We start from the raw sequence: 23,183 nt of genomic DNA on the forward strand, positions 1-23,183 counted from the left end.
GATTAGGTATGGCAGCTTATGTTTGGAACGAGTTTGTCCGTGACTATAAGCAACGATTTCTATTGTCCCATTACCTTGAGTGACTCGAAGACGAGTTTAGGGGAGCACGTCAGAACACGCAACCAGTCCTTCAGTTTGCTAATAAAATTTCAAACTTATGTTTGCAATTGAGCTTATCTGATACGGACAAGAAAGGGCAATTCCTTTATGGCCTTGACACGCAAATCTAGAGGAAGGTGCGTATGTTTAGGCCAGCCACCTTCGAAGACACACTCTTGCTTGCATAGAGTACTGAAATGAAGCACAATGGCGAAAAGCCCAAGACTTCCTAGCGGGCTACTCCCAAGGCTAACACCTCAGGGGAAAAAGGCCAGAACCAGTCAGGGTCTTTCCCAAGACAGAGCACGGGAGCCTCTGGCTCCAACTCTAGACTAGAAAGCGGAGGTAGGCAAGACCGGTGAGTGCTGAGGAGATCGCGCAGTACAAGGAGGGTAGGTGTTTCTTTTGTCATACAAAAGGACACACTTCTCGGTAGTGTCCTAAGAAGACTACCACTCCAAAGACTGCCACCCAATCTCCACGGCTTCAGTGGTGAACCCAGCTTCCACACAGACCCCAGTGGTGGCTGTCCCTAGTTCTTCGAATCCGAATGCTTCGGTTGGGTCAATCATTAGCTGCCGGGAGTTTGAAGATAAGTAGAAGGGCGCCCATGACCAAGAGTATGAGCGCAATGAATTGCTCAAGACCTTTGGCTACATAGGTGGCCAGAGAGTTGTTATCTTGTTTGACAACGGCAACACGGAGGATGTGGTCACGGAACAGGCCGCTCGGCGCGCCCATTTTGTCTTGACTTTGGTGGACAAGCAAGTTGAGAGTTTTAGCACAGGCATGACGATGAGCGTCAAGTTTGAAGCTCTAGGTGCTAAATTAGTCATTCAGGACATAGAGTATGTGTGTGATTTTATGGTTGCTCCTCTTGTAGGAGCAGACATAATCTTGGGCATTCAATGGTTTCACAAGTTCCTTCCTGATGTCAAGTGGGACAAGCACACTTTCCAGATTAGCCGGAATGTGTCCAACGCCCCAGTGATCATTAAGTGTAAGCCAGGAATCCCGAACTTTTTGCTCATAAGCCACTTGCAGGCTAAACGAGTGATCAAGAAAGGCGCACATTGTGCGATGATTTACATCCAGACTGCCTAGACGCTGGTCAGTGCTTCTGAGAAGTATTTGTCTCCATGAAAAGTTCCAAAAGATTTTTCTTCAGGACAATCTCCCTCTCCAGTTGCCTCCATCCAGACTGGATGACCACACGATCAACCTCCTCCCAAGCTCCGAACCTCCGAGCAAATTTCCATATCGCCTTTCCAAGGCAATGGAATCGGAGTTGGACCGCCAACTCCAAGAATTGTTGCAATTTGGCTTCATCCGTCCTAGTGTGTCACCATTTGGAGCACCGATCCTATTTGTCAAGAAAGTCTTCTTGATTATGTGTCAATTATTGTGCACTCAATAAGCTGACTATCAAAAGTAGATTTCCGATACCTTGAATAGACTATATTCTCAAGAGGCTGAATGGGGCTAAGGTGTTCTCGAAACTCGATTTAAAGAGTGGGTACCACCAGGTGAGGATTGTTGAGGGGAACATCCTTCGGGCCCACTAAGAATTTGTGGGCATGCCTTTTGGCTTGACGAACGCCCCAGCCACAATGATGATGCGGATGTTCTTGGAATTGATTGGAAAGTGTGTGTTCATATTTCTGGATGACATATTGGTATTTTCAGCTACGATTGAGCAGCATGACATTGATGTGGTGAAAGTCTTGAAGTTGCTGGAAAGCAACGAGCTCTATGTCAATGAGAAAAAGTCGAAATTTTATTTGTTTGAGGTTCATTATCTTGGATATATAATTAGTGCAGAAGCCATTTGACTTGATCCGGCCAAGGTGGCCGAGATTGTCAATTGGGAAGTACCACAGACTGCTTTTATGACATCAGATCCTTTGTGGATATATGCCAGGCATACTCCACCCACATAGACAAGTTTTCTGACCTCTCGACGGATCTCACCGATCTGCTAAAGGGTGTCAAGACTAAAAGGCAACGGATTTGAATGACTCCACGAGCATTGGAGGCATTCAAGAACCTCAAGGTGGCTTTGTCAGCAGCACCTTGTCTAGCGCCTGCCTCGTGGGACGAGCCATTCCAAGTGATCATCGATGCGAGTAACATTGCAATTGGAGGTGTATTACAACAAAATGGCCATCCAGTGGCTTACATGTCTCGTAAGGTACTGCTCGCAGAAAAGAATTACTCAGTCTACAATCGGGAACTCCTTGTAGTTATTCAAGCCTTGAAACATTGGAAACATTTTCTTTATGGCCGTGACTTTGAGGTCCGCATTGACCATCAAGCATTACGTTGGATTTAGACAATGCCAAGTCCACAGTGGAGTGACCGACATCACCGTTGGAGCCAAATATTCCAGTAATTTAGTGGTATGATTGAGAACCTTCCAGGAAAGGCCAATCTAGTTTCCAATGCTTTGAGCTGGAAGGGACAGATAACTTTGATTTAGACCACTAGACTCGACCTTGTTGGTACGGGACTAGACGACATGAAGCACACGTATGCGGATTCCGAGGAATTCGGTACACAGTGGGAACATGCATTGGATGCTACAGGACCATGTCACTTTTTGATACGCGATGGTTGGCTTTTCTACAAAGGCCGACTGTGTGTCATGAAGTCGTTTAGGGCAGCTCTCCTCCATGACATTCATAACGCAATTACTGGTGGTCATAGGGCTTGAATTCGACTTTGGAGAAGTTAGAACGACAATATTATTGGCCAAAGATGAGGTAAGATGTGTTTGCATATGTGTAACAATGTGATATTTGTCAAAAGGTAAAAGCTCCTCGTGGGAAGAAGATAGGGTTGTTACAGCCCTTACCAATTCCTGAGAGACCTTTCCAAGATATTTCGATGGATTTTGTCACGAATTTGCGTCCCAGTCTGGGTAAGCGTAATACTCAGCGCTTGACTTTAGTTGATAGATTTAGCAAATTTGTTATGCTTATTCCAAGTAGGGCCAATGTGACCGCCGAAGATGTTACCCATTTGTTCATTCGGCATTGGTACCCGATTGGCGGGATCCCTAGGACCATAGTGTCAGACCGAGATGCCAAGTTTATCAGTCATTTTTGGAGGGAATTGTTTGATAACTTTGGTACTAAATTGATTTTTTCCAGTGCATTTTACCCCAGACAGAAATCTACAATCAATTGGTCTTTGATGTGCTGAAGTGTTATGTCCACGATCAGCAAGGTAAGTGGGAATCATATTTTCCTTTAGTTCAAGCTGTTTTGAATGACTCTTTTTCTTCAGCTATTGGCAAGACTTCATATGACGCAGCGTTTGGAAGACCATTCCAGTTGCTATTGACCAAAACCTCATCTTCAGTACCTGAAGCGAACAGATTGACGGAGTCTTACCAGGAGATTTTGGAGTCGGTAAAAGACAGGTTGGCTAAAGCGTAGCTCGACAGGCAAACAAAGACCGAAGGGATATGAAGTTTTCGGAAGGTGATTGGGTTTATCTTCAAATCGTGAAGCAAAGGTTGTAACAGGTGGGCCCAAAGTTGTTATTCAGGAGCTTCAGACCTTTTTCCACAGAAAGATTAATGAGGTTTCAATGAAGTTGCCGAGCTGGACTATACACGATGTGTTCCATGTCAGTTGGTTAAAACCATATGCAGGTCTGATCCCGTCAGAAGTGAAAGACGAAGCAGAACCAGATATCATTAATGAAGTTGAAGTAATGGTTCCAAAACAGATCTTTTCTTTTGCACCGCTTCAAGCATGGCTCAGGCCGATGGCTCAGGCCGACGAAGACAAAGATAGTTCCTCACAAAGTTTTAGGACCGAGGGACCCACGAAGCGGTATGGCTTGACAAAGAGTTCTTTGACGACTATTCGGCTTTATTGACAGACTATTTGGAGGCTATGGAGCTTCCATTAAGTTAAGCAAAAGGGGATGTCACGTGCATCCCGCACTTGGATGCCATGTGGACATATCTGAACACGAAGGTGCTGGACCTGAAGTGAAAAACTGGTCCCATGTGAGCCTAGTCCGGGACGAGTTAGTCTCAGGGTTCCACTCCATGCGTCCGAGGTTAGGTGTGCATTGTCCTGCATATGAAGCATTGCTAGTCCACGCTGTGAGTCTCCCTTTGGAATGATGTCAGTGGTTCTGCGTATCTGGTATGATACTGGATGCTAGACTTGTGTGTAGACATGTAGGTTTGCATGTAAAATAGGGGCCAACCCATAGGGCTATCCTAGAGCCAAGCCTAAGGCTCATGTAGTGGGCCCCATTTTGTGCCCACTTGCCCTAGCTCTGGGGCTGGGCAGGCTGTCGGCCAGCCCAAGGGGCATGGCCAGGCAGCCGATAGGGCCTACAGGACAGCCCAGCCAGGCGGCCAGGCCAAGGGGCTCCCCAGCAGCCAGTCGGCCAAGTATGGGGACTGCCCATACAGATTGGGCAAGGCTGCCCAGCAGCCAGGTTCATGCGCAGGGTGGCCGCCCAAGGCATCAGTGTGAAACGTTGAATTTAATAGCATTTAATTGCTATAAGACCAAGTCGTGGAGAAAAAAAGGAACAGGCCGACCAGGACTAGAAGGGGGTATAAATACCGAAACCCAAAATTCAGTTCATTTATCTCATAAAAGGTGCTGCAGGACTCGCCGGAGTTTGTAGAGCAAAGGCTTCAGGGGGGGCGCCGACCAAAGGTAGGAGCAGCCACCAGGGTGAACGCTTGATTGATCGGGCCCTACGGCAGTGAAACGTGCATGCATGTGGGTGTTACACACTAGAGCGTGTTCACATTACAACACCTTGAGCTGGAGCGAGGCCACCACTTGATTATTGAGGGCCGGTATCTAGTTATCGAGTTGTGCCGCCAGCATAATGGCCAAAGCTGCCATCTGTTCTCATGTTCTCATCAGTGGCCATAAGTGCAGTGCTTAAATTTGAAAATAACCCAAGGGTACAAAAGAGTTCCTTTTCCAAACCAGTTTTCTTTTGATTCTATGGCTGACCCCTTATCAAGCAATCAACAGAAGCAAATTGGTGGAAAAGAAGAAATTGCAGAAGAATAATGACAACATAAGACTTTAAACACACAAGAACTTTTTTTAAAAGAAAAGAGACTTGTATTATTAAGTAATATAAAATCATAAAGGGCATATACATTGGGTGTCATGAACATGAATACCCTCAAAAGGCTGGTCTTCCTCATATGCCATGCTGTGATACTAGCAATAATCTCCCAAGTGGTGTGTATCGTAACTCCCAGATCTTCTGTGCTTCTTTGCATTCCAATAAGCAATGATACACTGATTTCAACAATCTATTAATAATCTCTATATCAATCTGTGCCAAAATACAAAATATTGCTCTCAATTAGGAGTGTAAACCTTAGCAAAAGGTAACCAATGCAGCGCCCAAGTGGATGAAATGCAGAGTCTTTCCCAAATGCTGGCTACAGTCTGATGTTTCCTGCCTTGGATGCACACTTACGAGCTCTTGTGAAGTGCTTGACTGTTGATTAAGAAGGCAGAAAGATCGACCGTTGGGCCTCTTCCTAGAGTTGGTTGGCCTGCTGGCTGACCTGTCCGCTGCCTGTCCATACTTGTCTGATACCCGGTTGCAGACCAAAACTGGTCCCGGCTCTGCTAATACTGAGTGTACTGTGTGTGCCCACAGTTGGGCTATGTAGCTTCCACTCTCCTTTTGTCAAGTTGTGCTACATGCCTAATGGCCTACTACATGGTGACTAGTCTTATAGACCCTTGTGGTCTTTTGTAATTTTGTAAGATGTTAATAAAGTTCTCTCTGTGTCTATATTTTTATATGCATGTGTGTGCGAGCGTGCTCTCTCTCTTGCATCACTGGGATTACCTAGGAACATCACATGCTTGACTTGCTTCGGCAGCAGTATATATGTTTCTACGAGTCTCGCTTGTTCCTTGGCTGAGTCGTGCCTTTTTTTATGTTCTGTTTTACCCGATAGAATACTTCTTAAAAGAAAATGAAACGTTTTAGAATCCGAATTTCTGCCACACATCATCTCATTCCTTTCATTGACCATCTGACTCATGCCTAAATTTCGACTTTCATGCCCCAATGGATCAACATAAATCAATATTGAATGTATTCACTCAAATCCTTGTAAATATCTTCATTATTATTTTTGAAACATGCAGAAGCTCTTTTATGTGTGAGCTTAGGCCTTGCTGTTCATGAATTGCAAGCCACATTTGCTAACCTAGTGCTTAGCTATGGGCAAGCGTTATTTTAACTCTAAACTGTACCTACGATCTTCAGAACTTGATACTTCCATGGGGTTGTGTGATATTATAGGATGGGTATGCCAACTCAAAACCTTCTGGTTTCTCCTTGGGAGATGAAACATTTCGCCGAGACCCTAAATCCTCAAAGTGGATGAAACACATTTCTCATGATTACCCATGCGAAGAGAAGCATCTCACCAACCAAGACAAGCTACCCCCAGCAACAAACCAAGGGAAAAGGGGAAGGAACCCTTGACAATAAAATGAAATGCCAACAATAATCATGTCCATTATATCTAAATTGCAAACCTTAGACCATAGAGTACAAAATAATTACTGAAATGGTAATGCATATACCGATCCGGTCTATACATTTCTCCAATACATAATCCCAGCCCCTGATTAGAATGTAAATCTTGAAGTGCTGATTGGCAGTGTTGTGGGTGGTGCTGGACAAGGCGTGAGGTGGTCCATTGGTCCCAGGGTCAAGTGTCACTAGTGATTTCCATTGGATTTGAGCTAGGGCAAACTGGGCAGCACATGTTTAGGCTCTACTATTTTCAATAAAAAAGAATGGACTGGGTGGCTTTTTTACATGCTGCTTTGCTGTGATAGATCTTAACACAGCCTTGGATCATTTGTGCAGTACATGTTTTCTTTCGATTTTTTAATCAATCTTGTCTACTCTGGTGAAAGGTTGACTTGCTTGGCCAGAATTCTTTTATTAGCTTTGAATCTGAGTGTTTTTGTGAAATGGGGTTTCCAATCGCGTTATTGATGTTGTGTGTTTTGTTCATGAGTTGGCATATAGTGCCACCAACAGAATGGAGCTTTTATGTGTTTTTGGTACACGAGTGTGACACATGATGCCATTAACTCAAGTAGCTGTTATAATAGTCATGAGTTTGCTCCATTCAAGTGCAGTGTATCAAGGCTTATCTTCAAAGTCAAATTCAACTACTTAGCTGTAGGATCAACATCATGAGATGTGATGGACTGCAGCTGTTTTTTTATGTATGGTAATCTTGGGCTACTTTTGAACGCAGGAGCAGTCTATCAATCTTCAAGCCAGACAGAAACTGGCTTAGGGGTTGTCGATACTGGGGCAGTTTCAGAAGTTGTCAATCAATCTACTAACGAGACACAAACTGGCATAAAGGTGGTTCATACCGGGGCAGTTTCTCAGGATGTAGAGCAGGTGCAAGGGGATGTGTCACAAGCTGAAGAAAACTCTCAACCTTTGACTGAGGAGAGAACTTGTACTTGTGGGCTTGCTCCTGCCTTGCTTCCTCCTTATCCCTGGGGCTTCTGTACCAAAGCCGAAGGTTGTAACTGCACGATCTCTCGCTCCAGTCAAGTGGGAGCTCTTGAAGTATTTTCAAGTCAAGATTTGATACTTCATTCCATAGCGAGATCATACTTTGTGATGCAATGCACTTGTTTATATGTATAGTAATCTTGGGTAATACTTTGGATGCAGAAGGGGTTCTTTTGACTGTAGAAACTGGGGCTCTTTCCCATGATGTTGAGCAGATGCAAAATGATGCCACACAGGATATGCCACAAAGCAAAAAGTCCGAAGAAAAGCTATCTGAAGAAAGACACTGTACTTGTGGGCTTGCCCCTGCCTTGTCCCCTTTCTACCCTTGGCGTTCTGCTCCAAAACTTGAAGGTCTTCAATGCATCATCTCTACACATTGCTTAAGCTTTTAAGGAAAACAGATAGCGTAGAACAGAGATATCGTGGTTGTCATGATTGGATTTTACATGCAAGTAAACATAGATAACACTGGGTGTGATGTAGAGCCGTTTCAAAGATTTATAGGTCTAAACTCCGGCTTGTGCATCATAAAATCTCCCACACTACCAGTTGTTTAATGCATCTAATGACCCTGGGCTTGATTGACTGTAGAGGTGGCTCAACAATCTGCTTCTGAGCTGGAACATGGTCCTGAGGATGTGGATACTAGTGCTATCCAGGTCGAAGATTCAGTCATGCAGGGAGACTTGCAAACAGAAACATCACAGCATTGGACCGACGACCGGCATTGTACTTGTGGGCTTGTTCCGGCCTTGTTACCTGACTACCCTTGGGGATCATTTTCAAAAGCTGAAGGTGGTGGATGCACCATCTCACATACGTGAAAACCTTCTGTTCGTTGGATATGTGTTTTCAAAGTAATTATACGGTAGCTCTTTGCTATGGTGGTTGGAAGTAAAAGCTGACATCTTGGTCTTTTCAGGCGCACACTCCAACCAAAATGAAGGTGTCGTGACCAGGATTGAGCCTGGGGCCAAGGTTGTAGAGGAAAAAGAGAAGAAACTGGCTGATGATGATGGATTGAGCTGTGACCTTGTCTCTGCTGTGTTCCCTGCTTACCCGTGGGGTGCCGCTACACAATCTGAAGGTTTTATTCACTATCTGGTAACTTTTGCATGGTAAATGTCAGATTGATGAGTTGATTCTGATAGGTGCATCTTATCTCCTACCTTGCAGATGTCCTTGAAGAGGTACCGATACTTAGAACAAAGAACAGACTAAGAGATGAGGATATTAGAACTCATCAAAATGGTACTCATGGTCATGATCTTGAAGGAGTTGCTTTTGCAGTTCTACCTCCCTATCCTTGGGGCATATGCTCTGTAAAGAAAACCGAACATGGTAACTAATAACACCTGCTTTCAAACAGGCTGTGCTTCTTCCATGCGAAAATAGCTTTGCATTTTGCTCTCAAATCGTCCTAACCTACTTTGCTTTAGGCTTATTCATACCCAACATACTCGAGTCAGTTGATTAAACATGTGTTAGAATTTCCAACTAAACTACATTATAGAAATGTGGTTGCTGATGCGTGTTCGTTCTGAAAGACGAAAGCATATTACTATGTGGCACATGCCTACATAAGAAGTGGTCTCTGTATAGACTTGCACTCATGTGGATGGGAGCATGCCAACCTGGGTCTACTATCTTCGTACCTTGAAAAAGTGGCATCAGATGTGTGGTTGAAGCTTAGCAACAATCAGTGTCACCCAGATTATCCACCTGCATAGACGGATATAAAGGAAGCCGCGGCAATCTCCATCTATCCTCTGCCACCTCTCTCATATGTCGCACTCTGTATCAGGTCTTTTTTTCGAATGATTCATGAATGTGCATCAGGTGAGTGGTGGTGCAGGAGGAGGATTGGTTTGCGTTGGTACTTTCTTTCAATCTGAGCCAGTGATGTAAAACCACTCGCATTTGTGGTTTGGCTCTACTAGATCTCTATTAGATGTAAACGACTTGGTCTAACAAAACTAGCTACCCCGGAGAAACTTCTATAAGGCTTCTAGATGGCATTACAGCTCCTCTGGTGAGTGTGTGGTATAAACCAGTTCATTTATGAAGCAGCCAAAGAATGTATAGGGGAGAGTTGGCTTCTGCAATGGTGCTGTATATTGCCTTTTAGAGTCGCCCTTAATTGTGCATACTCTTGCTAACATAGAGTCACGGTGGCTCAGATGACTAGCTCCTCAACCTCTAGCTGACCCATGGTAAAAACTGCCAAGCCGCATGGTGTGGTTCCATCTGTGTAATAGCCACTGGTACACATTTCTGGTCTTGTTCTTTAAGTCTTGGCACAATTCGTGGATCTGCACTCTAAAGAGGCGGTCAAAAGACCCTTTATCTCATAGCATTAGGGACAATGGGAAAGGATACACTTCTCCCTATCGGTCTCCTGATGTGTGTTTGGTGACAGGATCCTTGAGGATTAAGGTTACACAAAATCTTTAAGCCTTTCTCTAAATGAGATTGAACCTTTTAACTGTGCTTTTTGCAGAGGAAAATGGTGGTGCCTGGCACACTTCTTTTGAAGGAAGCAGAAAAAATAAAGAAAGTAAGAAACCAACATCTTCACTACAAAAGCATGAGGACAAAGCAGAGGATGGAGATGCTGTCCGACCTGAAGATGTGGACTGTACTAGTGGGCTGGGCCCAACAATACTTCCCAACTATCCTTGGGGTCAAACTCTCTTAGCAGGTCCTTTAGATTCATCATCTCGTATTTGGGTCACTGTATTGGATTTTTTTGGATGTCTATACACTTTTTTGGCATTTTTTTTTCTCCTCAATCCAACTGTGGTTGGCAAGCTCTCAAATGGTTCTTTGTTCTGCAGAAGTTAAACAGGACCAACCTGGAAGAAAACAGGAAAAAAACTACATCGAGCAAGAGACAACGATAAAAGCCCACATTACAGGCAAAATCGATGTGTTCGCAGTGACACCATCGGAAAAGGGTTATCCAGGCGAAAGGCCTCCCAAGAACATCAAGTCAATGGCTCCTCAGCAAACCTCTCAGACCATAGGATCTATGACACTAGATCAGACAGTGACGTTAAACGCATCAATAAAAGTGGATGAAGTATTAGGAATGAAAGCAGGACCCAAAACAACATTGGTATCTCTTCCTTCTACTGGATTTGCTCTACCAGGTTTGGCAGATCAAGGCTTACCTTCTACTAAACCTTCTCATGTGCAAGATTCTGATGCAGCAGAAAAATTCCGAAAAACAACAGAAATCGAAGAGGATATGGTATCACAAGAAGAATCTCAACCAGAGACTGGGCAGATCATTCCAGAAAAACCGTTCTATAAATATGAGAAAAGCAGACCTCAGAAGCATCCAAGGGGCATGCAGTTTTTTCCAAGCTTTCAACCGCCTGTAGATGCAGGTGCTTAATTTATCTTTTTGATCCCTTTCACCTGATCATGTTTTTGTTTTCGATCAGTTCGATAATCGATGTAAATCTAGATCTTCGCTTTCTTGCAGGTGATCTTTCAGAGCCTCTGATGCCTCAAAAAGTTGTTCCCGCTGGTGATCCAGCAGACGTAGAAGTTGGGACAGTTCCCGAGACCGCCCTAGTTTTGCCTGGCAAGAAGATTACGGAAGCAGATGGGTGGGACATTTTGAAGAGCATTGTTTATGGTGGACTGGACATATCTATTGCCAGTTTAGGAGTCACTTCTTCTGCAGCCGGAGGCAATGCTATCACTCGTATGCACCTATGACTAATCCTGTCATCTTGCATGCCGTGCATGGTCTTAGAAAGATGTTGGGCATCAATGAAAAATATCACCTGTCTGTGTAGGAGGCATCAATGAAAACCCGTTAGTAGCTTCTAATGTACTTGAATTAAAGTAGGGGTGCTAAATATTCACGTACATTGACTTGCTTTCTTTGTTTGCATAGGGACGGTTGTATACATGGGCTTAGCAACTTTGTTCTCTGGACTCATCGGATTCTACCATACTGTGAGTGCTGTCATCCCCGATGCTACTAAAATTTGAAGGATTTATAATTTCCTATAAAACCTTTGTAAAATGTGGGCTGATGGATTTGTTAAGACTGAAATCTGTGCTGTATGTTGCAGGTATTGAATCTCTACCATCACCATGAACGTCACTACAGAGATGTAGTCGGCGTAAGCCTGCTCCTGCATGGAACAGTCGCCCTTATATCATATCTTGTCTTTGGTGTGCTGTCACCACTGATCTATGCGTTTTCTTACAGAGAAACAGACGACAGGGATGATAAATTCATATTGTGCTGTGGAGTGACAATAGTAACTGTGACTCTCCTTTCGTTGGGGAAAGCCAAACTGTCGAAAAAGAGCTATATCTGGACGCCGGTTGCATACCTTTCAGGAGGGGTTTTGGCAGCTGTGATAGGTTATTTAACAGGTGAACACGTCGCGGAACTACTTGAAAGATGGGGCATATGAAATGCAGGGTCTTCTTTTCAAACGGAAAGCAGGTTCAAGGTGATGGGCCACTGTTAATCTCAAAGATGATAGAGCTTCTTCCTTGTATTTAGTGCTGGTGGCACCATTCTTGCCCTTTTTAATGAAGGGACATTGCGGCCAGTGTTGACAATTCTAGAAGGGGCAGTAATGTTGATGTTGTGAACCGACACCCTTTCTCACCCCAGGACTAACCATCCTGTATACAAATCGTCCTCTTAAGTTTTCCACCATCAAAGATGCATGACAACTAAGTTAAGTACCTTTAGCTTTAGAGTTTGAAGGTTTATGGATTCATGCTTAAAAACAAGGTGATGTGTTTTGATGTTAAATTAATATTGGGATTTAGGAACAAGTCATGCATCTTTCTTGTTGGATTACTTTCCCTGACTAAAAACCACTCAGAGGAGGTTGTAACAATAATTACTAATTATTGTATTGTTCTCAAGAAGATTTGGATGGCGTGCTTAAAGGAATTGAAAAGAAAAAGGTTATTTTGTGCTGGTGTAAACCTTTGCAATGACAATTATGCAGATATATAGTACTTAAAGTGAAGGCATCAAATGCCATAAAAGAGCTGAAAGCTTTGGAATACCTCTGGTTGTGACATCGTCGCTCCACGGCATCTCGTGCTCTGATACCAAGTGTTTAACGGTTGCTACCCTAACCTACCCAATTTGTAAGGGTATTTGGTTTCCTAGCAAAAGAGAGCAATTTGGTATCCTAGCAAGAGAGCAAATGGTTGTAAGTAAGACAGCCAGTCTTGGGTGTCAACTTTGTGTAGCCACACAATCACCTCTTTTCAGAGCCGTTGGGTGAAAGGGGTAATCCCAAAACAAGTCTGTCTCCTTAGTTCTGCGTAAGGGGCATTAGGGGGAAACGTTTATCCAATTTCTCATCCTATCTCGTATGGGGAATTTTTGGAAGATGGTCCTCGAGAGTAAGAAATTGAGGGACAGTATCTTAATAGATGTCGAAACAGACTTGGCCCTTCGATACCATGCCCTTGGGGCGTCATGGGTGCTGCGTCACTTCATGGTAACCTTTTCAATCCATGGAATGGTGTGGCTGTCAAGGATTAGTTCACAAGGCTTGAGCTTTACTAGAGGATTACTTGATCTGCATGTCCAGTTATTAAAGTAGTTAGAGAGGCTTAGCACAAAGAATGCATGTGTCTTCGAGCTGGAATGTGGTTGATCCCTTCCAGTTTGCTTTTCTTTAGTCCCGTAGATCCGACCATCTTCATTTCATATGCCTTTCTCGATGAGTTTCTTTGCAAGCTTGGGCCTTTGTTTGGTGAAAGATACCTTGAATTCATCTATTTCCTTGGTCCACCATATAGATTCAGCCATTGAGGCCTTTCGTTGAATGCCCCTCTGCCCTACCAATGTAGCTCCTTGCAAACCTCTTTCCAACAGTGCCTTGGGGTGAAGGTGATCCTTACATAAGTACACGATAAGGGGGGAAGCGGTAAGCCGATCTCTCCAAATGCCTTGTGTAAAAGGGGATCCTTGTGTACATAGCAAGGGGAGGGGAGGCAAAGCAGTGAAGGCGATCTCTCCAAATGAGTATGGCACCATGGTTGCTCAAAGTTCTATGGGTATTAGAAGCTTAGCCACCAAACCCTTGGCCTTTGTGACCAGTGGCTTGATACCATGTCTTCCCTTGTCTTTTGGGGTTCATACTTGGGGCCATGGGATGGTGATCCATCTCTTGTGTCCATGAGAGGGAAGGTCAGGAAGGGTGGCACCACAGGAAGATCCTGGAACATTTTCGACTCTAACCCATGTTGATTTATTGAAGCAACATTTTCGACTCTAACCCATGTTGATTTATTGAATGTGCAAACAGAAGCAACAAAGACCATGAAAGAAAAGAGCACACAGAATTGATCTTTTCCATTATAGAAAGTTTCTTGACTCTATCCCAAAATGCGCAAACAGAAGCAACGAAGGCCATGGAAGAAGAGAGCACATACTATATAATTGTGATCTTCATAGAAAGCTATGTTGGGTTCCAAAATAAGTCAGCTTGGCATGCATCTTCTCAAAGGACTAGTCAAACCTTTGATTAGCTGTGAGTTCAGCACAGCCAAGCAGCCTGATGACACTTCCATATTTGGCCCATTTGAATCCATGGTTGGTTGACGGATTGACTGAATGTAGTAGTAGTGCTTCGGCTTTGGCGAGAAAGTTGACTGAGTTGGAGCAAGGGGCCAACATTTCTCTCAATACCATCTAGAATACTGCCGTTATCATCTACAAAAAATGTGCGATCATTTGCCTAGTGGTGCCAGGGAGTTTGATGCCTTTGACAAGGTCCCTCTCCTGACAGTACCTCACATTTTCTAGAAGAGGCTTAGGGGGCATTCTGAGCCAATGCGTGATCAATGCCACATTGAACATTAAGGATGGCTCGTTAAATTTATTTATTTATTTGGTCAGGGTCAATAAATTTGGGGAGAATGTTCTTATTGCGTAGAACCATGGATTCAAGATATATCTAGTATGAGGTATTGAGGTCTCTAGTCTCCTAGGTATAGTCTATTAGCTCTCTTAAGTATTAGTTTGATAGCTCCCTTGTTTAGTTTAGTTGAAAGGCTCTTGTGTTTGAAGCAACTGCATCGATCTTCTCATGGGTCTCTCTTGATGAGCTCCCAGAAGAGGTAATAAAACTCCACTAACATGCCACTAGGCCTTGGAGATTTTTATCTATCCATTTTGTTGGCTACAAATTTAAGTTCATCCTATGAGAAAGCCCTCCTAATAAGGTAAACACTTTCACTCGGAATCTGACTATCTATTCCACTCTTTCTTGATATCCTTCCTTGACTGGGGGTGAATGTCCACTAATATAGATAAGTGTATGATAAAGCAATATTGTCTATATTGAGAGGATCCTAGTGTCCTACCGTGAGGAGCAACCACTTTTGTGATGGGGCCTCTTGCTCTCTTTTCTTTGACTGCTCTAAAGAAAAACTTGGAAGGGAAGCTACCTTCTTTTAGCCATCTCACCTTAGATCAAAGTCTAGCTTCTTTTGTCTTGAAATTTTCTCCTTTTACTAGGTGCTCTTTAAGGGAAGAGAAAAGGGCCTTGACTACATCATCCCTAGGGGAGGAGATAGTGTATACAATGTTTAAGTCAAGAGCCTACCTTAGCCTTTCCGGAGCATGTATCATCGGGTTTTTCCTTGGAGCCGCAATCTGTAACTTCCTAATGTGGGTGCGCTAGCTCATCCGTTGTGCCCTCACTCCATTGTTACATCGGAATGCTCCTTGCAATTGAGGGAAGGGATAGCTCTTAGTGCCTAGATGGAGGTAAGAAGAGATGGTCCTTCACATGGTTCTCTAGGGGAAGAAGAAGCTAGTGGAATAGGGAAGCCTACAATCAAACCTATTCAAGCATGCATCCATCTAGCAAGCACGAATTCCAAAGTATACAAGCACAAGAAGAGGGAAGAAGGAGTAAACTATTTCAAGGGAATGAATATGTATTGCTTATTGTAAAAAATGATATTTACAAGTGCCTGTTTTTCACACTAGTATTGCTTATTGTAAAAATTGGGTGGAAAGACAGGGAAATAGAGGATCCTACTTGGGAGTCGGTTGAGAATGTTCAGCGCAGATTTCTTTCTTTTCATTGCAAGAGTGCAATGTTTTGAGAAAGGGAAAGTATGTTATGTGCACATTATATGTGCATATACCAGGAGGTTAACACACATTAGGCTTGTGAGCATAGGAACAAGCTCTAGTGGAGCATGGGTTAGGGCTAACCTTAAGGGTTGAGGTTAGGGTCAGGCATCCAAGGGCCACACATGGGAAATGGAGAGTCAAGAGTCACTTGAGGATCCTCCTATATAATAGGAGCATGGGGCCCACTCAAGGGAGACTAGGTTATGTTATGTTCTCTTGTATAGAGGATTGTATCTACTGTCATGCCATTTCACACTACAGCTACATGCTGCTGGATTGGAGTCATACCTCTTGATGGTATGGGACATCAAGGTTAAGATATGAGGTACTTCATTGTAATTCATATGTGCAACCCTGGTGGTTGGGTGGATGAGTTTATGCATGTTTATGCATAACAATTATTTAGAGAGAGATCTTAGGGTTTTAACAGTTGACTAAACTTAAAAATGGTATGGCATATCTATTACTAGTCTTAAGAAACTATATACACTAAGCTCATAGACTTTTCCTACATTAAGTCTATGATGGTAAGTCTACTTTATATATTCTAGTACCATCTTACAAATGCTTAGTATCCATTCATTCAGAAGATAGCAAAGTGCCTTATGGTAGGCCGGGCGAGCGAAACCATGTTAACCAACATATTGGTTAAAATACCCCCTTCTTAATGGTGAGTATGTCCTTGTACCACAAGTCGGTGGTGAAGTTGGTGTTGGGAAGTGGATGGTCGAGGATGCACCATAGTGTTGGCCAAGGTTATAATTTTATTTCAGGATCGATCCGTAGCTAGATGCAAGGTAAGGTGACGTGAAGCTTTCGGTAGCCCTGATGGTGGTAGCAAGAAGCTTGTCAAGGAAGCATGGAAAGTGAGAGGTGATGCAAAGGTTGTTCATGCTGCTGGGGGAAGTGGTGTGGACCCTTTAAGATGAGATAGTAGTAGAGATAAGCAGTCCGCACCTTGTGAGTAGCGGAAGGAGAGCCAGGACATCATGAAATGATAAGCATGTGTAGATGGAGGTCCATGGTGTCCTGGCACAAGGAAGTATGCTTAGATCTCATAGCATAATGTTTAGAGATTGGGCTTCTTTGTGGTGAATGCATCAACCAGGGCAAGGTGTTGTTGATAACAAATTGGAGTCGAAGCAGAGGAAACAGACAGGGAATCTTGTTGGAGGTGCTTGCAAGGTCGAGGGTTCTCCAGGCGATGGGTCATACCGTGGGCACAAGGTGTTTGTGTTGCCATGGTCCCCCCATCCAGAGATGTACGTGAAGAGTTGGTGTTAATGAGGTTAGGTGGTGCAAGTGAAGGTCTTTGTGTGACATGAGATGTGAGAAGTGAAAACATTATGATGCCCATAGTGAAATATATAGGTGACATGCATGGGAAATGGTAGAAGGTGTGCTCGTGTGGGTGCACATCTCAACCAACACAAGGAATTCTCTAACACTATTGCTTTATTTGACTCTCTTTGATGGTTTATTTGACATTTACTTGACATCCCTTTTCTTGGGGAGTCAAGATCAATTTCTTGTTAGAGGCATGGTAGGTAGTTGATTTATACATGGTTGTGCCCATAACTACAATGGGTGACCTCTGTGGCTTGAAGGACTTGGTGCTGTCAGAGCGCTTGGGCTAGAGGCATGGTGGATTGAATGGGTGGGGTGGTTGAAAATGAGACACAAAAGGTCCTTGGCTGATGATGTAGGTCCCTAAAGGAATAGTGCCTACGTGTCTATTACATATAGGGCCGATGGATATATTTCAGGTGGTGTGCATGGGCATTGAGCAAAGGGTGGGCCCGTGTAAAAACTGCTTTCGGTGAAAACTCCAACATTTTGCTTTCTTCAATAGTTTTCATTTAACTTTCTTCGACTCTTACACATGGTTTGAGATAGCAAATTGGTAGTGATGTGTAGCAAGGTTGGCTGATAAGGTGGTGCAATTGAGGGTGGGGTATCCATGAGAAATGAAGAATTGAGGGCACCTTGACTTTCTTCGACTCTTACACATGGTTTGAGATAGCAAATTGGTAGTGATGTGTAACAAGGTTGGCTGATAAGGTGGGTGTAATTGAGGGTGGGGTGTCCATGAGAAATGAAGAATTGAGGGCACCTTGTCAGTCAAGAACATTTGTAAACCACAAATCATGGGTGGTGTGAAATTTTGGAGTGTCGGACACTGCTGATCGTAGCATGTGGCATTGCTTTAATCTTTTGGGTACCTCTCCCTACTTGATTAGCACTTATGTAGGCCACTTTCATGCTTAGGACAGGGAGATATAGAGCATGTTTTGCTGAAGTCATCGCATTGTGTGGAGATCATTGTTTGGGTTCATGGATTGGGTGGCTCCATAAAACACTATTGAGATGGTCTCTAGATTAGGCAAAATGGAAGTTTCGTCTTCACATGGTCCAAGTATGCTGGGGACATTTGGAAGGCTGATAGACCTTGTGAGTGTACGAATGCCAGAATTGTGCTGTATGTATGGATGGAAAGAGGGTTGGACCAAGCAAGAAAAAGACGGAATGAGGAGGACGAATCAAGACAATTGGACTGGAAGCAAGCATGCAAAGTGTGGGCATGGGGCATAGAGGATATGTGCAAGAACATGACTCGATGTTAAAGTGCCTTGAAAAGGTTTGGTTAAGATCATCGCGGGGGAAATTGGCAGAAGGCATAAGTGCATGGATTTGTGTCGAATAGACTATAAGGCAGGAAAGACTATTTAGGGCTTTGTGCCTAAGTGCCATTGGCGAACAAATGTAAGTGAAGAAGATTGATTGCAAACTAAAAACTTGTAAGGGCTATGTGCTCGAGTGTCGGTGTGGCGAATGGATGTAAGTGAAGAAGATTGATTGCAAACTAAAAACTTGTAAGGGCTATGTGCTCGAGTGTCGGTGTGGCGAATGGATGTAAGTGAAGAGGATAGATTGCAAACTCAAAACTTACAAGGGTATGGTTGTAAGTGGAAGGTGATTTGGTTTTGGTGGTAGTGGAACTACCTTTGGGGTTTGTGGGTGGCAATTGGGCTATCCGACGATGTACCTCAAAACAATCCTAGTTGTATACTAGCTCTCCTCCGTGGGGAGTACTCTACCCACTCAGTTGTTGGAGGCCAAAATAAGTAGTAAAATGAGGGTGACGTGGTTATGCACACTTACTGATTTGTTAGGAAGACATGGACATCGGCATTACATGGATCATCACATGACGAAATGTTGATAGCATGGCTAGATGTAGTTGTCTTCTTGCTTGTGGCTTCTTGTCGGCAGTGATGTTGCACTGTTGGTCAGCGTCACCAAGTGGTGGTGAGTGATGGCTTGTGGTTGTAATAGCTTTGAGATGGAGGGGATGCCATCTTGGTCTTCTTATGGGGGGGCTTGAAGCTATACTGGGTGGCAAGTAGTGCCTCAAATATGCTAGTGGGATGAAGCTTGGCCAGGTGCCTTGAGAGCATGCCAATGATGTGGTTGGGGATGCCAATTGCATGACAAAGTGTTGGGCGATTGTTGGAGAACTCGGGGGTTTCTTGATGTGATGTAGTTGGAAGAGGCCGGTTGCTTGGCATGAAGTGCTAGGTTCATGGTGTTGAAGTGGTGTGGTGATCATGATGGAGAGGGTAGGGGTTATGTTGCCGAAAGCTTGAAGTTGGGGTGTTGATGATGAATGATATCTTTGTTATGGGCTACCACACCTCCAAGAGGGAACTCAATGCATTCACCTAAAGGAAGAGCTACTAGCTCTTCCACTTACACCACACCTAAAGCCTCAATGAGTGCTAAGAGCACGCTTGTTGTTATGGGTGACTGCATGGCATGTGGTTTTGCAATGGATCAAAATGATGTGGTGGGTCTATACATGATTCCTTGTATACATATCTACCACCCTCTTTTCTTTGCCCTTTCTTCCAAAAAAAAGAACAAATGTGCAGTACTAATGCTGCAAATGAAGTTAGTGTTTGCCACATCTTCCAAGGAGTACATAACAAAAGAAGGTAGTAGTACTCGCTATTTAAATTATTGTGTGCACATACTTACTTTGTCATTTTTTTTGGAATCTTGAGATTTTTATATTACATTATTAGTTTTTTCTATGGATGGCATAGGTAAAACTAACAATGCATATATTATACATTGACCTTAACAAATATTTTGATGCGTTGTTTTTTTTTAGTGATCTCTCTGTTGAAAATACAAGTGAATAGGTCTTAATTATTTGCTAATCACTTTATTAATGATGTTGATTCTAGTGTTTGATCCACCATAGCTCATCACAATGCTAAAATTTCAACATGGTATCAGAGCCATGCTAATTTGTGAGCCCATTATCTTGCTAATTATTTTGCTAATTAGGATTAGTAAAAAATTATAATTTTTCCTCTTTTTTCAACTCACCTCTATACCCCCAACCAGTGGAGGAGCTCCCTCTCCTTGCACACATAAAATTAGGCCAAACCCTTCTAGCACATGATAGCTATCTCAGTGCTCTTTAAGCTCATCAAGAAAGAACCGCAAATCGTCAACAGAGCTGGGAGAAATCGCTGTTTTAGCAGGCTACGTTTTTCTGTAGCAAATCACTAATTCCCACTTCATCAAATCAAAATGCTCTAATTCCTCTTAGCCCCGGGGGTTTTCAAGCATGCTCTACAAGCTGGTGAAGACAGAATTCAGTTTCATCAAGTCTACAGTGAGATCCAAGCTCTTCATCAAATCTGCAGGTGACTTTGGTAAAACAGAGATTAAGCTTTCAATATTTGGTCAAATCTTGTGTTTCTTGGCTTAATCCTCTACTAGACTCATTGCTATTGATGCCTTTGAAAGCATTTGAGCTCATTTGAAGTCTAAGGCACTAGATCTCGACTCCCCGCATACTCTGTTTTTTGCACATAAAACAGAGCATTAATTTGCTAATCAATGATTAATCAATGCTAATCACTATATTTTGGTGCAATTGAGGGTTCAAATTAACCATTAGGTATCTGATACAGATCCCTATAACTTCAGATTTCAATTCGGAGTTGGTTTGATACTCCAACCATCTCGTACAAATTGGTTACCCTTGATTTAATGGAAAAATTGTGCTGATAAATTTGTGATAATCATCATTTTGCATTTAACCCTTGGTTAATGCCTGTAAATCTCACTCAAATTCAAGATTATTCACAGCCAGAGTTGCATTTGGAATGTGCATGAGAATGAATGCTATACGCATTATGTATTGGACACATTGCATCAGTGTAAAAATGGGAACAGACACTACCCTTGTCCAGAATAAGGCAAGAGGTAAGACCTCCCGCATAAATTTGGGTTTGCATTGCATAATGACACAAGATGAACATCAAAAGCCCAAAGAAATTGTCAGCAAAACATTGAAACATGTTGCTCACATGGAGCAAAAAGACCTGACAGACGAGCTCATGGCCCCAGCCAATGGAAGAAGAAGAATATCTCTTTCCAAGAGGAAGATCCACACCAAGAAGATCTAAAGGAAGACGGACACGAGAAGAGAAGCTACCCCACAAGAAGACTGAAAGAAGACATGGACGCGTGGAGAGAAGCTGCCACGATAAGAAGACTGAAGACAAGAGAAGATGTGAGGCTCCAAAGAGTGAGGAGCCATGTGAAAATCTCTGAGAGAGAGAGAGAGAGAGAGAGAGACCCCACAACCCAATGTAACCTGCCCCAACAAAGTAAAACCACCTCTGAGCCATCGATGATGTAGGCCACGTGGTAGATGTATGTGTGAGCACTTTAGTCAAGGTCGTGGGCACTTATAGTATCCTTGGACACATAGAGAGAGAGTGTGTCAAGGACTATGGAGTTTAGGGACTTGAGGCACTGGTCGCGGGCTATCAAGTAAGAAAGAAACTTGATACAGGGTCCAGGTGTGCTAAGATAACTTGAGGGGAGGTGTGCTAGGCACTAGTCGCGGACTATCAAGTAAGGGGAGGCAAACTTGGTATAGGGTCTAGGTGTACTAGGAGTATTCACTTGAGGGGAGGTGTTGAAAATACAAGTGAATAGGGTGTGTGCGAGAACAAGCCCTTGGTTAGAGGCTGTAAAAGAGGATGTGTAAATGTGAAAGAACCTATGAAGAGGTGAGAAGAATCTACTGGGATAGAATAAAGGGTAGCATGAGAAGATTTAGGAAGTGTGGAGATATTCTGGGAAGTGTGGAGTTATTCTGGGAGATATTCTGGGAAAAGTGAAGAGGTGGAGAGAATCAGGGAAAAGAGGTGGAGTGAATCATGGAGAAATCAATGGGATTTGATGCTTGATGTTAACTCTATAAATTGAGGCATAGCCCTAATGAGAATTTGCTGGTTTTTGAGTATCCATGCCTACATTAATCTATTTGTTAATTACCCACTAATTACGTCTTAATTATTTGCTAATCACTTTTTTAATGATGTTGATTCTAGTGTTTGATCCACCATAGCTCATCACAATGCTCAAATTTCAACACTCTCAAGAGGGATCATCTCTTAGACCTAATAACATGGTACAACTAGCGTAGGAGGACTTTTAGGATCCCTCCTCCTCCTCCTCCCATAAGGGCAACAACAAGGACCAAGATGATGGCTTTCCAAGGGAAGAGGACTTGTACCAAGGGAGCTCTCAAAAGTGCATGGAGTTTAATAAAGGTGGCATGGATTTAGATGGGTGTGATGAAGTGAAGAATGGGAAACAAGTTGAGGAATTGAGAAGCCAAGGATGGGCAGGTTCTTGAGTGACCGACCAAAGTGCATGTTGGAGTGGATTTTTCATAGGAGGTTGTCGCACATTATGCCATTAGATTGGCTTTAACACCCCCTAATGAAGACCAAATTGAAATTCCTGAGAATGTGAAGAAACAAGACATGAAGAAGCAAAAGTGCAGTGATGATCCAAAATCTGCTTCAATAGAACCACCCCCCCAATATGCACAAAAAAATGTTTTCGACTCGTTCTAGTGTCCCCAAGCTAAAATGTCGCAAGAAATTATAGTTTTTCTACTATCTTTCATAATTTGTTTATAAAATTGTGACCAATTTCCATCTTGATCAAATTCTTAATGCTTTTTAAATCAATGTTCCAACATCACATTTATGAAGTTGAAAAATCATACAAAAACTAACTCATATCTATATCAAAAACTCACTCGTCTTTGTATATTAAAAAATGATCTACAACAAGGTTTCATAAATAACTAAAGATTACTAAGAACATTTTAAAAATCTTCAGAGGGGGTTGTGGTAGACTGGGAGGTGGGAGTTTGGGTGGGTTTTTCTGAGGAGATTGGGAGGATTGGGTGGGATATTCTGTAGGATTTTGGTGGGCCACTTTAGATTGTTGTGCTAGTGGTGGATTTGGAGGA

At 43.1% G+C, this 23,183-nt stretch overlaps 1 protein-coding gene across 1 annotated transcript; it reads left to right on the forward strand.

The window, feature by feature from the left end:
- Positions 1-709: 709 nt before the first annotated feature.
- Positions 710-12,579, forward strand: LOC147625381 (uncharacterized). The gene is made up of 14 exons (XM_086818829.1): positions 710-719; positions 761-919; positions 3,629-3,816; positions 4,413-4,563; positions 7,400-7,678; positions 7,834-8,025; positions 8,266-8,469; positions 8,597-8,761; positions 8,851-9,015; positions 10,175-10,375; positions 10,512-11,066; positions 11,165-11,389; positions 11,585-11,646; positions 11,766-12,579. The coding sequence occupies exons 1-14, from the start codon at positions 710-712 to the stop codon at positions 12,114-12,116; spliced, it is 2,907 nt and encodes a 968-aa protein (XP_086674955.1). The 3' UTR covers positions 12,117-12,579.
- Positions 12,580-23,183: the final 10,604 nt, after the last annotated feature.

The sequence above is a fragment of the Cibotium barometz genome, chromosome 24, assembly GCF_041138505.1.
Source record: "Cibotium barometz isolate CiBa-2024 chromosome 24, ASM4113850v1, whole genome shotgun sequence".
Classification (NCBI taxonomy): domain Eukaryota; kingdom Viridiplantae; phylum Streptophyta; class Polypodiopsida; order Cyatheales; family Cibotiaceae; genus Cibotium; species Cibotium barometz.